Source organism: Cetorhinus maximus, chromosome 12 (assembly GCF_964194155.1).
Source record: "Cetorhinus maximus chromosome 12, sCetMax3.hap1.1, whole genome shotgun sequence".
In the NCBI taxonomy this organism is placed as follows: Eukaryota; Metazoa; Chordata; class Chondrichthyes; order Lamniformes; family Cetorhinidae; genus Cetorhinus; species Cetorhinus maximus.
Window position 1 is genome coordinate 90,123,265 of NC_135890.1, and position 18,921 is coordinate 90,142,185.

Below are 18,921 nucleotides of genomic sequence, written 5' to 3' on the forward strand. Positions count from 1 at the left end.
CATTGTGTGCTGATATCTAAAGAATGCAGCTGACATCCTTTCCTGATGTTCCATGTTTGTCTCTGCAGCTCCATCGACTGAGAAAGGACCGAGTCCGGAGGCTCGTCATCTGACTCGGACTCAGCAGAATCCCGGCATCCAGCAGCCCTCCAAGTGCTGACTACCTCCGATGGCTCTGGTGGACCAATTGTGCACATCAGATTGTGACCCCGAGCCTGCTTTAGAACTAGGTCCCACCAAGATGTGTGTCTCTGCAGTGGTGGAGGGTGGGGTGAGCACTGTGACGGGCCTTCAACAGTGCTGTCCTCAGATTCCGCATCTGCAGTGTTATTGGGGCTCAAGTTGAGGGCCTGGCTGGCTGAGGGTGTGCGGTGCTTAGAGAGGTGCCCATGAAAGAAAGTAGAGATTAGTGCATGGCAGGTGACTCAATAAACACTCAATTGACTCACAGTCTTGTTTTCTGAGGGATGAACTGGTGCAGGATTCTCACTTGGGTGATTGTCGCTGACCTCTCCGTGGTCCTCCGATGAGGACCTTGAAATCAGACACTCCATCCCCAGTCTGGGACCTCTCTCTCCAATTTTGTGTGAGCTTGTCCTGCATAAAGACAGATGGAGAGAGTGTGGGCAGGTGATAAGGATGCCTGCCATGTGTAGGCACTGAGTGAAGACATAGACGGGATAAGGATGTGAGCTCCAGAGGATATGAGGCCAGATGGAGATGTGAAGGTGTATGTGAGAAAGTGAGTGGCGAGGTTCCTGTGGAGTGTCATCCTGCGAATGGCTGATTGGCTTGTGATTGTGAGAGTTGAGAATGATGAGTTGGCTGACTTACCCTGGTGAAATGGATGAGATCATCCTCTTTCTGAACTGGATGGCTGACCTCCTCTGTGCAGCGTTGGCACAGACCACCTCTGCCACCACCTGCCAAGCTGGAGTGGTGATGTTAGTGGACCTCCTCTGGCCAGAGCGTGATTAGAGGACATCGCAGTGGGCCTCCATGGTGTCCAGTAGGTGGCCCAGGGAGGCATCAGTCAACTTGGGGGCTCGTATGACCTTTCTTGCCTTCCGGGGCCATATCTTCTGAGGAGCAGTCCTGCGCTGCATGCAGTGAGATAGCTGTGTGCAGCTGCTGTTTAAATATGGTGCCTGGAGTGAGGTACTGGTGATCTCACAGCAGGGTGGGCGAATCAGAGGCCACCTGCCTGCAATCCAATGTTTTTTCCCGTGTGTGCATAATTAACTAGGTGGGTAGCGGATGACACAGTGTGAAAACCCGCCATTGCGGCCGGTGGGAAAATGGCAGATTCTCACATCTGTCACTGCACTTAAAGTGCGGATGGGAAATTCCCACCCACAGTCCCTCACCCTTCAGATGCCTTCTGTGGTTCAGATTTCATATTCCAAAAACAGCAACACAGGGGAAACCTGCAACTATGAGAAGCGACAAAAAAAATTGTGTTAGTTAAACAAGCAGAAGCTACACTAATTAAATCTCTGATACTGTTCATCACAAACTCAAAAACAGAGAGTCACAATTAGATTCCTTACATAGTCAAAGCATACAAATTATGGGGTAGGGTTTTCACTTTGGGCACAAATTGAGCCCGTTTTGAAAATGCTTACCTAACCAACTAACAGTGGTAAGAAAAATACAAATTATTTTCCTCGTCAGAAAATGACATCTGCGTCACTATCTTTGCTGTGATTTCTTGCAATGGACCATGGTCCCCACTTCCATGTTCCAACTTCATCCTTGAAATAGTATAACGTCTGATTCATGAGTAACATTGCAGATCCAGTGATATACATGGATAATTGTGTTTGGTCATGGTACTGCTTCAGTCCCACAGTTTTCACAGGAGCTACAAGTGTGATTATGACATCTACCCAATTGTTGTGTATCCCTGAAAGTGAACCTCCCTATAATCGATTGTGGAAAAAGTTAATTCTGTAGTCCTGCCACATGAACTAATGTATCATGTTCAGCATCATTCGCGACTCCTCAGATACTGAAGCAGTCTATGGCCATGTGCAGCAAGATCTGGACAACATTCAGGCTTGGACTGATAAGTGGCAAGTTACATTCGTGCTACACAAGTGCCAGGTAATGACAAGAGAGAATCCAACCACCTGCCCCTTGACATTCAATGGCATTACCATCGCTATATCCCCCATCATTAACACCATGGGGGTTACCATTGACCAGAAACTGGACTGGATCAGCCATATAAACACTGTGGCTCCAAGAACAGGTCAGAGGCTGGAAATTCTATGGCGAGTAACTCACCTCCTGACTCCCCAAAGCCTGTCCACCATCTAAAAGGCACAAGTCAGGAGTGTGATGGAATACTCTCCGCTTGCCTGGATGAGTACAGCTCCAACAACACTCAAGAAGCTTGACACCATCCAGGACAAAGCAGCCCACTTAATTGGCACCACATCCACAAACATTCACTCCCTCCACCACCGATGCATCGTGGCAGCATCATTCAATCGTGTACCATCTACAAGATGCATTGCAGCAAATCACCAAGGCTCCTTCAACAGCACCTTCCAAACCCATGACCTCTACCATCTAGAAGGACAAGGGCCGTAGATAGATAGGAACACCACCATCTGCAAGTTCCCCTCCAAGCCACACACCATTGAATTGGAAAGATATCGCCGTTCTTTCTCTGTTGCTGGATCAAAATCCTGGAACTCTCTTCCTAACAGCACTGTGGGTGTACCTATACCACATAGAATGCAGGGGTTCAAGAAGGTGTCTGACCGCCACCTTCTCAAGGATAATTAGGGATGGGCTTCAAATGCTGGCCTAGCCAGCAACACCCACATCCTGTGAAAGAATTAAAAAGACCTTCAGATTTACTGTTGCAAAATTATCAAGATCCTTCAGCTCCCATTAAGTATTACTACATTAATCTTAAAAAATATTTTCACATCAAGGAAACCAAATGCCATAAATTTTAATTCCATTAACTGACATAAATTCTCAAGGTTAAGATAGTTACATAAGAATTTAAGGCAATAACTTTGTGTCACACGTTGAACACAGCACGTAACCATGGATCTCATGATTTAGAAAATCATCGGATGTATTGAACACTGCTTTGAAATTCCATTAGTACACATCTTCAAGTAACTACAACAAGATAATTTATAAATATTTTGAACAGAAACCCCATGACTAAACCTTTGAGTATTCTGTTAGTTAAACAGCTGGCTAAATGGAACTAAAATGTGCCCTTGTTTTTCATTTCCTTACCTCTTTTGATTACTCTGTTTTCTACCTTCTTTCCATGTAGTCATCTGTATTAACCAGAAAATAAGTTTTGGGCTTTAGTTTAACCTCATAGGTGGGGAAGCTTTTAGAAATGATAATTCGGGACAAAATTAATCGCCACTTGGGCAAACACGGATTAATTAAGGAAAGCCATCAGGAATTTAAGGGCAAATCATGTTCAACTAACGTGCTTGAGTTTTTGATGAGGCAGCAGAGAAGGTAATGCTGTTGATGTGGTGTACATGGACTTACAAAAGAAGCACTTTGATAAAGTGCTGCACAACAGGCTTGTAAGCAAAGATAGAGTTCATGGAATAAAAGGTACAGAGTGACATGGATATAAAGTTGGCTGAGTGACAGGGAAGAGAGAGTAGTGGTTAATGGTTGTTTTTGCAGACTAGAGGAAGGTTTATAATAGAGTTCCCCAGGGTCAGTATTAGGACTCCTGCTCTTCCTGATCTATATGTATATATATATATGTGTGTATTAATGAAATTTCATAGTTTGCAGATGATACAAAGCTAGGAAGTATTGTAAACTGTGAGGAGAGTGTAGAACTCCAAAAAGGCAAAGACAGGTTGGTAAACTGGGTGGAAAAGTGGCGGATGAAATTTAATGCAAAGAAGTGTGAAATGATTCATTTTGGTAGGAAGGCAGAGAGACAATATAAAAATAAGGGTAAATTCTAAAGGGGATACAGGAGCAGAGGGAGCTGGATGTATAAATGCATAAATATTTGAAGGTGGCAGGACAGGTTGAGAGAGTGGTTAATAAAGCTTACATTATCCTGGGCTTTAAAATAATGCATAGACTACAAACGCAAGGAAGTTATTTTAAATCTGTATAATACAGCAGTTTGGCCTTAACTGGAGTACTGCATCCAGTTCTGGCACTACCATTTATGAAGGATGTGAAGGCATTAGTGAAAGTGCAGAAAAGATTATGAGAACGATTCCAAGGATAAAGAACTTCAGATACATAGATAGTTGTGGAAGTTGAGAGCGTTTTCTTTGGAGAAAAGGAAGCTGAGAGAAGATTTGATAGGGGTATTCAAAATCATGAGGGGTCTGGACAGAGTAGATAAGGAGAACCAGGAGGCACAGATTTAAGGTAATTGGTAAAAGTAGTAATGGCAACATGAGGAAAAACTAATTCAAACAGCAAATGGTTAGGATCTGGAATGTAGTGAGAGTGTGGTGGAGGCAGGATTTTTTTTATTCATTCATGGGATGTGGGCATCGCTGGCTAACCCAGCATTTATTGCCATTAAGTGCCCTTGAGAAGGTGGCCTTCTTGAACAGCTGCAGTCCATGTAGTGCAGGTACACTCACAGTGCCGTTAGGGAGGAAGTTCCAGGATTTTGATCCAGCGACAGAGAAGGAACGGTGACAAATTTCCAAGCCAGGATGGTGAGTGGCTTGGAAGGGAACTTCTAGGTGGTGGTGTTCCCATCTGCCTGCTGCCCTTGTCCTTCTATATTGTAGCGATCGTGGTTTTGTAAAGAGCTGTCTAAGCAGCCATGGTGAGTTACTGCAGTGCATCTTTTGGATGGTACACACTACTGCCACTGTGCATCGGTGGTGGAGGGAATGGATGTTTGTGGATGGGGTGCCAATCAAGCGGGCTGCTTTGTCCTGGATGTTGTCGAGCTTCCGAGTGTTGTTGGAGCTGCACTCATCCAGGCAAGTGAAGAGTATTCCATCACACTCTTGACTTCTGCCTTGTAGATGGTGGACAGGCTTTGGGGAATCAGGAGGTGAGTTACTTGTCGCAGTATCCCTAGCCTCTGAACTGCTCTTGCAGCCACAATACTTATATAGCTGGTCCAGTTTAGTTTCTGGTCAATGGTAACCCCAAAGATGTTGATAGTGGGGGATTCAATGATAGTAATGCCATTGACTGTCAAGGGGAGATGTTTGGATTCTCTCTTGTTGGAGATGGTCATTGCCTGGCACTTGTGTGGCACAAATGTTACTTGCCACTTGTCAGTCCAAGCCTGGATATTGACCAGGTGCTGTTGCAGTTGGACATGGACTGCTTCAGTATCTGAAGAGTCATGAATGGTGCTGAATATTGTACAATCATCAACGAACATCCCCACTTCTGACCTTATGTTGGAAGGAAGGTCATTGGTGAAGCAGCTGAAGATGGTTGGGCCTAGGACACTACCCTAAGGAACTTCTGTGGTGATGTCCTGGAACTGAGATGATTGACCTCCAACAACCACAACCATCTTCCTTTGCGCTGGGTATGACTCCAACCAGTGGAGAGTTTTCCCCCTGATTCCCATTGACCCCAGTTTTACAAGGACTCCTTGATGTTACACTTGGTCAAATGCCACCTTGATGCCAAGGCCAGTCAGTCTCACCTCACCTCCAGAGTTCAGCTTTTTGTCCATGTTCGATCCAAGGCTGTAATGAGGTCAAGAGCCAAGTGGCCCTGGCGGAACCCAAACTGAGCATCAGTGAGCAGGTTATTGCTAAGCAGGTGCTGCTTGATAGCACTGTTGATAACCCGTTCCATCATTTTACTGATGATCAAGAGTAGACTGATGGGGCAGTAATTGGCAGTAATTTCCTATAGGAAATTGGATTAAAATCGAAAAGTTAAAATGTGCAGGGCTACAAGGAAAAGGTGGGAGCATGGCACTAGATGGATTGCTCCTTCAGAGAGCCAGCATACACACAATGGACCAAATGGTGGTCTTCTGTGCTGTAACTATTTTATTATTCTATTGGAGTTGATGACCTGTTTAATAATGATCAGCAACTGTACCAAAGTTAATTTTACATAAATTGCAAACAAAAAAGTGTAAGGAAAATTTACAGCTATGATTTATGACGTAACCAGTGATTGATAGGAATCTGCTATGACTGGAAACAGTTTGATGGCCACAGTTGACTAGAAGGTTCTGCTCTCCGATAAGAAGTAATATGATGCATACTGCTTCTAGAGCCCTTAGCAACTCATTAACGATAAAAACAAAAGCTAATCATGTCTAAACTTGTCTAAATGAGGTCAAATTACATTTTCAAATATCAGATATTATTGCTATTAAAGAAATATATATTTGTTAACACTGCAAAGTACTGTAAGTGAATTGTCAAATAGCAGTTCCTTTTCTTTCAGATAATGCAGGATATCAAGATAGAAGCCAAAATGCATGTGCGTTTTCTGAACATGGACACTACTGCCTTTTGTAAATAGTAAAAAAGGACATCCAGATGGAGAAGAATCCGAGCAGACACCATCCCACATGAAGAGCTTTAATATTAAACCATGAAACAAACAAATGATCTCAGACAATATTGGATGGATTAGTATGAGCATGATTCCACTCAAAGTAGCTGCACGCATCGTCATTTTTAGAACTTGCTTACTTGTGTCTTTTTAATCCTTGGAAGAACTAAGTGTTCCATGTGTTGGAATCTAGAACTGGTAGTTCCCTCCTGAATTATCAGCGCTAAAATTTCACACTTTTCTAGCACAGCTTTCTTCTCTTTGCCTCATTAAATGGTGCACTTGATGCTATACAAGCTACTACATCAGTTCTCATGCATTTCCTGGATGAATCCAGCTTAAAATAATGATTTATTTCATAATTCTCTGCCGCCTCCTTCCTTTCTTTTTCTCCCTTTCTCGCCGCCTTAATGGTAAACTGTGCTTTCATAATCAGACATCTTACTGACTCGCCATATCCCCCCAACTAAGCTGCTCAATTTCCCAATATTACTGATAGTCTGCTGTTCAATTTACTGTAGGGTTGAAACATGCTGATGAGTTGACAGCTGCTAATCTCATTATTTATGACATCAATGCAACAATGGGCCTTCCAGTATCCTAACAACAACCTGCATTAGTAATTATACCCACTTAAAAAAAGAGCCCTTCCTTTCAACCGTACAAGTCTCAGCATTACTGAGAAACCAGTTCCACGTGACCGAAATTAATCTGTTTGAAAGCAATCGCTATTGGGCCAGCCAATTTACTAGCATGCACATCAAACCTACTACTCATTGTTTATTTTGCTCAGTCTTTCTTTTACCGTCAGTTTCAGTTCCTGCACTATCTAAAAGCTGAACCTGCACTATACTCTCCCCACTGCTTTAATCGCTGATCATCTATCTTTATAATTCAGTTGTATGTATTTTTTAATGTACCATTTTATTTATCTTTCACTTCCTCTACGGATTTACCCTCTGTTCCAGCCCAAAGAACAGGCAACTAACTAACTCCTGGAGGCCTCAGCCTTTCCACCCTGGTACTGATTCTTAGGGCCGAGAAGTAAACAGGAACGAGCCTTATGACTTTTCATTTCATTGTGTGGTGAAGTGCTCAGCTTCCGTTCAACAGCTGTCTCAGAGGTCAGTCTGGAAAAAGCAGTACTATGAAATGTACCAAAGTACACTGTACCAATATACCAAAGTAATGTCACCAGTGCACTGCAAACTTATTGGATTGTTTTCACTTTATTATTTTGGTGGTTTGTATTTGCATCTAAAATTAATAGAAAACATAAAAAATTTTAAAGTTCCAGGTATTGGTGTACAGAAATGTTCTTTCACAACACATAAAGGCTTCTTTATACAGATGCACATGATTAAAGATTCTTTTGAATAATTAATACAGTATTGAGCTACATTTTCTGCCCACTGACCATACATAGTAATGGGCAAACATCCTGGCACAATGTGTATCATTCAACTGGGTTGCACAATTTGGCACGAGTACACAATATATGAAATGGTTCCTCTGAGGTGTACTTGAATATACTAAATACCAGAATAATCCAAACCTTTGTAAAATAATTACATTAAACATTGCAAATACAATTGCTACTAGTGTCTGTTGCAACCAATTTATGATGATTTTAAATATTAAATGCAGTGCCTTTTGGTTGTTTCCCACAAATTGAAGCCATTCAGGAAACGTAATAAATAGCAGATCTACAGGATACACACAATGCCCAATCCAAGGGACCATATGGTCTATTCCTGCTCCTATTTCTTAAATTCTTAGCTGAATCTTTAGTGGCCTGTAATTAAAACTGGTGCATCTAACTTGACATTTGAGCTTTGTGCAATTGCGCTGGACATACATGTAGAAAAGTTGCACTTCAGCCTGTGCACAGCATAGCCTTCAAAGCAGTTAGTCATGAACATATGCCAGTTTGCCTTATGTTTTCAGATAAAGCATTATCCAGAGTGATTCCAAAAGGGGAGTAAAGGATGCTAATGTTAAATCATTGTCGAGAAGTACGAGCCGAGTACTAATTGGTGTTAACTAATTGGTTTGTGAACCTCAACAAGGGTTTTTTTTTAAATATATTTTTTCTTTGGCATATTTTCTGTCATTCTAATATCCAAAATAACACCATCAAATCACTGGCACACAAGCTCATCTAAGCTCTGCAATGACAGTTATTCACTACTAAGCAAAACTTTATTTATTTCTATTCGTTCATGGGATGTGGGGATCGCTGGCTAGGCCAGCATTTATTGCCCATCCCTAATTGCCCTTGTTTAGAGGGCATTTTTAAGAGTTGCTGTGGTCGCATATAGGCCAGACCAGGTGAGGATGGTAAGACTTCCTTCCCTAAAGGACATTAGTGAACCAGATGGGTTTTTATGACAATGATTTCATGGTCATCATTAGGTCTTTAATTCCAGATATTTAGCACAGTAAAGTCCCACTGTTCGCAACTTTCTCTTTCACGAATTCTCTTATCCTCGCAAAAGCCTTTGTACACCAGTTCAACCTCCTAAATAAAGTTTTTTTTAAAAAAGGTGTCCATGACGTATTTCCTGCAGCCAGCCTCTGCACCGGCCCCCACCGCAATAACTCCTCGTCATCCCGACAAGAAGAACTACTCATGACCCCAATTGCAGTCCACCTGCACTCTCAAGTAGTGTGTGTGACAAGTGTAACATTTTTCTCTTTATATTAAACAATTTCTCCAGTAAATTTCTCTTTAAATTTATTTAGAAGAGTTTTTATTGCCTTTCATCCTTTATACAGGTAAAATTTTAGGATGGCCGGACCCGATCTAATTGACTCCCATCGTAAAGTATGTTCGGCGTTCGTGATTTCACCATTTGTGAGGTTTTGCGGGAACGTAACCCTTGTGAGTGGTGGGACTTTACTGCGTCTCAGAATTCCACTGGTACTGAAATTCACACAATATACATGTAAAAGTGCATATGTTGCCACAGCAACTCGGACTGCCTGAGTGAATTGTAGCACCACCACCACTCAAGTTCATATCTGCATTTGGTTGATAGATTGACATCCAAGAGTAGCAGTTTCTAATCAGCACACTCTATCCAGAGGCAGACTCATCAGATATGATTCGAGGTGGTTTATCTGGCTGGGGCAGCTGATATGGTAGGTTTCTAGCAAAATGTTTTTACAGTTGAAAATTTGCGCTGTCTCATTCTGTAAAAAAAGCCATTCCTTATCACATTTTTCACACAATTTGTGCGAGAGGTATATGAAAATAGACTGACAAAATAACATCTTCAGGGCGTTCATTTTATTGTCTTACAATATTTCACACAGAAACGTTTATTAATGGAACAGTTTGTATTATGTCCAAACAATAGGACATTGCAACTTATTACCGCCAGGAAATCAAATGCCTCTGCACTGGGCATCGCCAAAGGAGATATATTTTCTGTATCTTTTTAATTTTTTTTTCTGATAGGTTCTCCTAGTAAGGTGCTAAAAATGACTTAATTTTATGTAAATTATATACAATACAAAAGATGCCCTGAGATACTTACAGCATTTCCAAACCTGTGTTTATGAGACTCACTTGGTCTATTCTGTTCAGTTAATATGTACATGCTTATTGAGGCGCTTCACTTTTTCCTGAAGAATGACTCAGGAATGGCCATACACCTTCTCCACAAGTTGTGATGTCAGCACCATGTCATCTGGATACTGAACCTGCAGTTCCTCATTTGCAATGTAGTGTGTGCCAGAAAATTCTGAAAAGTAGCGACCAACCTCTTCATGGCTTATTTCCAGTGGTGATGCATTACAAATCAGATTTTCTGCAACATTAATCAGGACATAAGCATTTAAAACGTCAACATGTAAAGGCTTTCATTTTCGATATATACTAAATATGCAGAATTAGTAGCATTTTTACTTCTGCATGGGCATATTAACAAAAGCTTCAGCCCAAGATCAGGTAAAGAGTTGGGTATTGATGTAAACCAATGATAGGGAAAAACTGATGGATGTAACATCCCCAATCATGCTGTGAATCTAGGTGTGACATTGTGGGATAGGACGCTGCAAAGATAGCAGAATTTGTCCATAACCTAAAATGGTAAGTTACAGATTGTAGTCACAGGCATATGACTGGTTGGCCAGGTTGGGCTGGACTATGACTTCAGTCTCTAAGTTGATTGTAAAGGCCAAAATATTCTCCTATCTGGGCAATACAGTGAGGTAGCAACCAAATGCACCGAGTGTGCACAAGTGGCACACAGTCATCAGTGAAGAATATGCAGTGAATGGTTATCTGCATTACTTTTTGGATTACCATGCAGCCAACAAAGTTTGAAGATGCCAGTGTAGTATTAAATATAAATTGTCCTGTCAAAGTTCTTGAACCCCTCAAGTAATAGCGCAGAAAACAGTACACTGAATAGGGTTGGGGCAAGAACACAAGCTAATGACTGTAAATGATGATCACACACCAACGTGAGAGACCCGGTAATGTGCAAGTATCATGAAGTGTTTTTTTTTCTGTTCTCAGCAGGTAGATACAGAGCAACACTGATAAAGGTTTGGGATTGCATCATCTGCTTGACAATCTTGGTGCCCAAAGGCCAAACAGACAACAGATAAATAACAGATATCATACCACTAAACTGTAGGTTTTACTCTGCATGCAATAACACATTTAGCAGAGTTATGAATAAAAGACACAAACAGTTTTTAAGATTTATTTAACCTTTTAAAAAAACATTTTATAGTTCATTTTAAGATTTAACATTAGTGACTGAGTCATTTTAAAATGTTCTGTTTCATTTTATGTATAAAATACAATGTTTTTCTTTACATTGGATTGCTCCAACTATCATAGCTTGCTACTGTGTCTTTGAACCTGTTATTGCAATGTAACAAATTGGAGGTCAATTAATAACTTCTACCCAGAAAGAATTCCCTATCAAAAAGGATTGGGGTCAGTCGGTCTTACATTCAGTAACACTAGAAAAGCTCAGGATGATTCATATACGGCCCATCGGGTCCATGCCAGTTCTCCACAGAGCAATTCAGTCAGTCCCACTCCCCAGCTCGATTTGGTCTTTCCCACTTGCCTGTGCTCAACATCCCTACCCTATGCCACGGCTCTGATTGGGAGCTCGTCATCAGAAAAGTCCTTAGCATAGGTTGGCTTTCGACCATTTGAAAATATCTGCTTGCTGCATCATCCAGTATCAGCACTGTGTTATCAAAGGTAATGAATTGTTCTACAAATTAAACAAAAAGGCATATTGTACATCTGAACATTTACCTTGCGCAGCATATCTGCATGAACCATCTTGGACAAGAACATTGTAGAATGGCTGGTCAGACCCATGTGGTAGATTATGAACTCCCATAGCTCTTATCCAATCCAACCCCATCATACACTTGGGATCCCATCCATATATTACACAGTCATAACCATACCTAAACAAAAGAAATTCAAGGATAAATAAACCTGTAAAACTAATTTTGATTCATGGCCATTGAGAATATAAGCATGTATCAACTAGTGTCTTGCCGCATGCCTGGGATTTAAAATTTATTATTAACCAGCAAAGAAGGTGTGAGGTGCACAAAAGCAGTGTGCAAGATATACAGAAAAGGCAAAATAGGAGACACAAAGTGACAACAGATGACAAGGGGAAGTATAAGACAGCCATACACACAGATATACACACAAAGGAGAAGCAAAATAGAATGATAGAAAGAATTAGGAGAGAGAATCATAGATGGCTACAGAAGACAAGAGATGATTTATATTTTTGTCTATGATCAATGCCACAGACCAACCAGTTATACATAAAGTAAAGTGGTACTGGGGATAGAGATTTTAATTAGCTTAGAAGAAATGTAGACTTGTGTAACTCATTTGATTTGTCTGGCATAAGTCTACACCAGAAAACTGGCTTCACAGACTGAATAACTGCAGTAAATTAAAATACATTCAGGGAAATTAAAATCTCATGAATCACACATAAGGGGCTTAAATTAAAAATCAGATTATTTTGAATCTGAATAAAAATATGCAAAACTGAAGTGCTACTATAAGGTGACCTTTTGCACATCATAAATTAAAATAGGCCCCTATTACACATGTCTGGATTACTGGGGTACAGGTTGCTTATACGATCAAATTACTGAAGGCAACTAGCTGTTGCAGATCACAGACCCAAGTGCTTATCTGTAAACCATATGAACACAGACCAAACAAATGTAATCAATGTATAGGAGCCAACTGGCTCACAAGCAAGACAAACCAGGCATGCCTCAATCACACAAGCACATACTGTTCAGGTTTAGGTCACATGTGTGATGCAAGGGTTGGGGGCGAGTTCAACCAACTAGAGAGGATGTAGAGGGTCATAGATCACAGTAAAATAGAAATAAAACTGTGATGAGGGAAAATTGACTTTTGTAATATGGAAAGAATGTGACAAATGTTACATTTTGTAGCACACATACCAGATCAGATAATTATGTCTTCCTCAAGAAATGTTGGATAATTTGTACACAGATTTATAGGAATTAGCTGTACTTCTAAGTGGTTTAAACAAACCTCTGGCTGCCTCCACATGATGAGGCTGTTATTTAAAGATTACTTGAGGGTAGAACATAAATTGTACCCCTTGGAGAAGCACCCAATATTTGTGTAATCTACAGAGTACTTGTGTCGATCTGCATATGAATTGTAACAGTAGAGGAAAGGCTCTTTCCGCTAGAAAGCCTTTGTTTATAAACAATTGTACTGTATTGTTGAGGAAGTGGGCTGCAATAGCCCAGTACGGTGCATCCATGTCTTACCTCACTCAGTAATTTATAGCAGGGCTTCTTTTCTTGAGATTTCCAATTTGTTCCCACCACTGAGTGTCTTCTGTTACTAAATGCATTGGTAGGCAGTTACTGATTGATGATTATGCATTGTAATGGACCAGCTGCTAGGCTTGCTACAATTTTGTTGTTGTTATTTTATGCTGGCAGGTTTGATTTGGGAACTGAGGCTGCAACTGTTGCACATCATGTTTTCACTTCATTTAATGATTAATTTAATGAATTAAATAAATACTGATTAAGATATATACTATTAACTAGTCAGCTGCCAGTTATGATGAAATCTATTACTGTTAATTGTAGCAGTACATGAATTCAGCACAGTACTGATTAATGCATTAGCTTTATTTCACAGTCTTGTGAGGTGCAGTGTTCTGCAGCAGAAGTGACCTGGAACCAGACCATGGGCCTCAAATTACATCTCACTGCAGAATGAATCTATACTATGGCAAACATGATATTAGTACATTAGTGAACTGTCAATGCACTTCCAGCTGTCAAACAGCCAATGAAGAAGAGAGAAAAATTCTTTCTGGCATGCAAGTTCTGTAATAGTAGTATCAACAAATAGCTGGTGTCACAGGCCAAAACTATACAAGATATCACTGAACATTAAGGCTGTTTCTGAACAAATCCACTTTCATTACTGCTCCTGTAAATATATTAAACTCAATCAAGTCAATCACCACAGCTACTTCGATACAATTCCTCTCACCTTGTCTCCTATAAAGGTCTCCATTCCATTCTCCCAGTTTCTCCGTCTCATCTGTTCTGATGATGCAACCTTGACATTCAATGGCATTACCATCACCGAATCCCCCACTACCAACATCCTGGGGGTTACCATTGACCAGAAACTGAACCGGACCAGCCGTATAAACACTGTGGCTACAAGAGCAGGTCAGAGGCTAGGAATCATGTGACGAGAAACTCACCTCCTGACTCCCCAAAGCCTGTCCACCATCTACAAGGCACAAGTCAGGAGTGTGATAGAATACTCTCCACTTGCCTGGATGAGTGCAGCTCCCACAACACAAGTACAGGATAAAGCAGCCCACTTGATTGGCACCACATTCACAAACATTCACTCCCTCCACCATCAACGCACAGTAGTAGCAGTGTGTACCATCTACAGGATGCACTGCAGGAATTCATCAAGGCTCCTTAGACAGCACCTTCCAAACCCACGATCATTACCATCTAGAAGGAAAAGGGCAGCAGAAAGATGGGAACACCACCACCCACAAGTTCCCCTCCAAGCCACTCACCATCCTGACTTGGAAATATATCGCCGTTCCTTCACTGTCACTGGGTCAAAATCCTGGAACTCCCGTCCTAACAGCACTGTGGGTGTACCTACACCACATGGACCGCAGCGGTTCAAGAAGGCAGCTCACCACCACCTTCTCAATGGCAACTAGGGATGGGCAATAAATGCTAGCCCAGCCAGTGAAGCCCACATCCTGTGAATGAATTTTTAAAAAACAGCACTTCTGATATGCCTTCTTTTTTCCTCAACCAAGGATTCACCCTCACTGTGGTTGACAGGGCCCTCAGCCATGTCTGACCAATTTCCCGCACTTCTGCTCTGTTCTCACCTCTTCCACTTCCTCTTAGAGCCATGATAGGGAGCCCCCTTGTCCTCACTTTTCACCCCACCAGCCTCTGCATTCAAAGGATCATCTTCCACCATCTCCAGCATGATGCCACCCCCAAACACATCTTCCTCTCACCACCCCCCATCAACATTCTGTAGGGATCATTCCCTCCATGATACCCTGGTCCACTCCTCCATCACCCCAACTCCTCACCCACTTCCCATGCAATCACAGAAGGTGCAACCCCTGCCCCTTTACCTCCTCACTGTCCAATGCCCCAAATGCTCCTTTCACTTGCACCACCTTCAATTTGGTCTACTGTATTCGCTGCTCTCATTGGGGAGACTAAATGCAGACTGGATGGCCGCTTTGCGGAACACCTTCGCTCAGACCACAAGCATGACCCAGGCCTTCCTGTTGCTTGCCATTTTAACACACCATCTTGCTCTCATGCCCACAAGTCTGCCCTTGACCTGCTGCAATGTTCCAGTGAAGCCCAACACAAACTGGAGGGACAGCACCTCATCTTCTCATTAGGCACCTTACAGCCTTCTGGGCCTAACATTGAGTTCAACAACTTCAGACCATGAACTCTCTCCTCCATTCTGACCCCTCTGTTTAATTGTTCATTTTTAAAAATCCTTTCCCCCAAACCACGCCCCCACCCTCCCCCACCGTCCCACAAACAGGGCCATCTGTTGCTTGTTTTTATGTTTTCCTTTCAGAGTGCTGACCCTTGTTCTGCTGTTAACACCTTCTATCATCTTACCTTTATGCCACTCTCAGCACCTTATTTACTCTTTACCACTACCATTAACACTCCCTTCGCTTTGTGCCCATGACATCTTTGTAAATCTCTCCTTAGTTGTCACTTATTCCTGACCTTCTATCTTGTTCCACCAGCTCCACCCCCTCTTAAACAGTATAAAATCCATCACATTTCTACTCTGTAGCTGAGGATGTCATACGGACTTGAAATGTTAACTCTGTTTCTCTTTCCACAGATGCTGCCTAGCCTGAGTTTTCCAGCATTTTCTGTTTTTATTTCATATTTCCAGCATCCACAGTATTTTGCTTTTGTCTAACCATTTAGATTCTATTGCCTCTCAGTATTGTTTTTCTTAAAGTGCATAATTTCACACATATCCATATTAAATTGTATCTGCCATATATCTCTTGAAATCAGTTACTGTCCTCCTTACTCCTCACTAAATTTAAAAGTTTTGTATCATCCGCAAACATTGAAATTGTGCCCTGTACACCCATGTCCAGGTCATTTATATATAACAAGAAAAGCAACAGTCCTAATACCGATCCCTGGGGTGACCCAACTGTATTTCCCTCTGGTCAGAAATACATCCACTCACTGCTACTTTCAGTGTCATATCCTTTAGCCAATTATGTCCCAAATTACCACCACGCCTTTGATACTTTTCAATAGTGCTTCTACTTTCCAAATAAGTCTGTTATCTGGCATCTTATCAGATGCCTTTTGAAAGCCCATATATACATTTACTGCAGTACCCTTCATCAACCCTTTTTGTAACTTCAAATAACTCAATCAGGTTGGTCTGGCATAATTTGCCTTTAACAAATCCATTCTGGCTGCCCCTTTTAACTCATGCTTCTCCAAGTGAGAATTAGTTTTGTCCTTGACAATGGTTTGTAGTAGCTTTCCCACCACAGACATTGGGCTGATTGGCCTCCAGTTACCAGGGTTATATCTCTATTATATATATTATATTATATATTTTCTAATATATAACAAAATACATTCTGAAGTTTCAGTCATAATTAGGAGGTGAAAATAACCTTTTTCACAACAGAGAATTAATTCAAATAATAAATGACTAATGGACAAACTGATGTTATATAGTATGTGTGATGCGCATGTAAGGAAATTAAAAAAGAGGTTTCAGGGACGTCAAAATATTTACCTCACATCAGGATGGTCAAATATTAGCATGTTCATTTATAATTATATGGTATAATGAGTGGTGAATAGTTTTTATTCTGCCTGCATAACATGACAAAATATGAGAGAAGGAAAGAAGCATCCACATAAGCTAGACCTCACTTTCATTAATAAAAAAACTATGCAGATATAAAAACAAAAAACTACTGCGGATGCTGGAAATCCAAAACAAAAACAGAATTACCTGGAAAAACTCAGCAGGTCTGGCAGCATCGGCGGAGAAGAAAAAAAAACTATGCATCCTGGGTTTGCAACTTTCAACTAGAGAGATAATCATATTGATTGGAAACAGCATATATAAACAACTTAGTTGGAAAGTTGACTTTCTCAGATGGCTCTCACTCTTATTGATCTTTTCTTTCCTCACAATCAGTTTTTGTTTGCCTGTGTAACAATATTTCCAGTTAATTCAGTAATACTTTGAGGTTTTTCCTAAGAATCTGATAAGGAACTAGAAAAAATGTGTATACAACAAACTACTGCAGATGCTGGAAATCTAAAATGTAAACAGAAAATGCTTGAAATACTCAGATCATCAGTCAGTGACCATGAAGTGAAAAAAACTGTCTCTCTCACTCCACAAATGCTGCCTAACCCTAGTGTTTCCATCATTTTTTTTCATAGTTAATAAGAATGTGTTATTTTTGGTGCTTCCTGGTATTGATACATGACACATCCTACAAAATTCAATAGGTTAATTCACCATCCCCCAGCATCAATTCAATCTTTTATCATCTCATGCAAATCTTCTGGCAGATGGAAAGTTAAAAACATCCTTCAGCACTTCCAAGACAGATTACCAACTGATATCAATACATACACTCCTGATGTTTTTATAAACAGGAATGATAGGATAAGGGAAATGCTTGCCTCTATAGGACTATTTTCATTAGAAGGCTTCTGCTTTACCGGCAGTGAAAAAAATATTCTCTTCCCTGACACTAATAACCTCAGGATAATTGTACTTAAGGTAACCTGGACATATCTGTAACAGACAGAGTTCAGTGAATCAAAATTACCTTTTGTGTTTCATAATAAGCCCCACTGAAAACTCTATTTTTCTGTGCTTCTCATCTGTATGTCGTTTTACTTGAACTTCAGATGTTTGGTTCTTGCGTGCAATCTGTTCCAAAGTTAGCTGGACTAAGTGCCCCACCACACCATGCTGCAAGGGATCCACAGCTTGTATGTGTTGAAGAATATCCAATACCTATGCAAAAGTAAGCAACAGAACTGAATGAATTTATGGGCATATATTTATGTATAAACAGACACCCCAGTAAAAAGACATCAGCAAAATAACAGACACTTGGAGAGATTCAAATAACTTACATGATAAAATATACAAGGGCCACTCTAAAACCATGGACACTTGCACATTCCAAACAATTGAGACCTTCAATGCATCAAGCCCTTCTTCAGCTTAAAACATGGTTGTAAACCATGGAAATTCCACCTAGTCAGGGCCACTGATACTTTCCATTATAGCTTGCCTGCTTTCTGCCTCAAATTCTCTTAAGTCTGTCACTTTCGTAAGGTCTGTGCACAAAGGTCAGCTTGTTTTGAGAAAGAAACAGCTTCTATGGTGTCGAGTGCTCTTTACCCAGTATTCACAGCGGCAGAGAAAGAGCTGTATCTCTGGGGCTGAATGAATATATGGCTCTATCCCAGTGATAGAGCAGTTTCTCTGCTTCAGTGGAAGCTAGGTCAAGAAATCCTAATTTGACAAAAGCAGTTTCCTTCACAAATCTTATTGCCACTTCACAATGGCCTGCACGCACTGACCTCAACAGCCCCCTGAAGCAAGGCAAGCACAAGCTAAACGTGAGCGGTGCTATCTTTTCCTCCCCAGTGCTCTGCCCATGTACTCTTTGGCAGAGTCGGGGAGAGAAGCTGCTATTGACTGGTTTCTGATGGTGGATCCGCTTCTTTGACTAGCTTCGGCTTTAAGAAGTGGTGGTGGATGCTTGC

General features: G+C 41.1%; 2 protein-coding genes across 3 annotated transcripts in view; one reads left to right on the plus strand and one right to left on the minus strand.

Annotated features, from left to right (window-relative positions):
• The window catches only part of LOC144687674 (calcineurin B homologous protein 3-like), a 46,905-nt gene extending 38,996 nt beyond the window's left edge, over positions 1–7,909 (plus strand). For both annotated transcript variants that reach the window (XM_078554072.1, XM_078554070.1), the window contains one exon: positions 6,415–7,909. In XM_078554072.1, the coding sequence (XP_078410198.1) occupies positions 6,415–6,492 (78 nt within the window). In that variant the 3' untranslated portion in view covers positions 6,493–7,909. The remainder of the gene's footprint in view (positions 1–6,414) is intronic.
• fbxo21 (F-box protein 21) overlaps positions 6,538–18,921 on the minus strand; it is a 38,486-nt gene continuing 26,102 nt past the window's right edge. Inside the window, exons 10-12 of the mRNA XM_078554066.1 lie at positions 17,970–18,160; positions 11,816–11,973; positions 6,538–10,340 (exon numbers count right to left, since the gene is read on the minus strand). Coding sequence (XP_078410192.1) covers positions 10,168–10,340; positions 11,816–11,973; positions 17,970–18,160 — 522 coding nt within the window. The 3' untranslated portion in view covers positions 6,538–10,167. The remainder of the gene's footprint in view (positions 10,341–11,815; positions 11,974–17,969; positions 18,161–18,921) is intronic.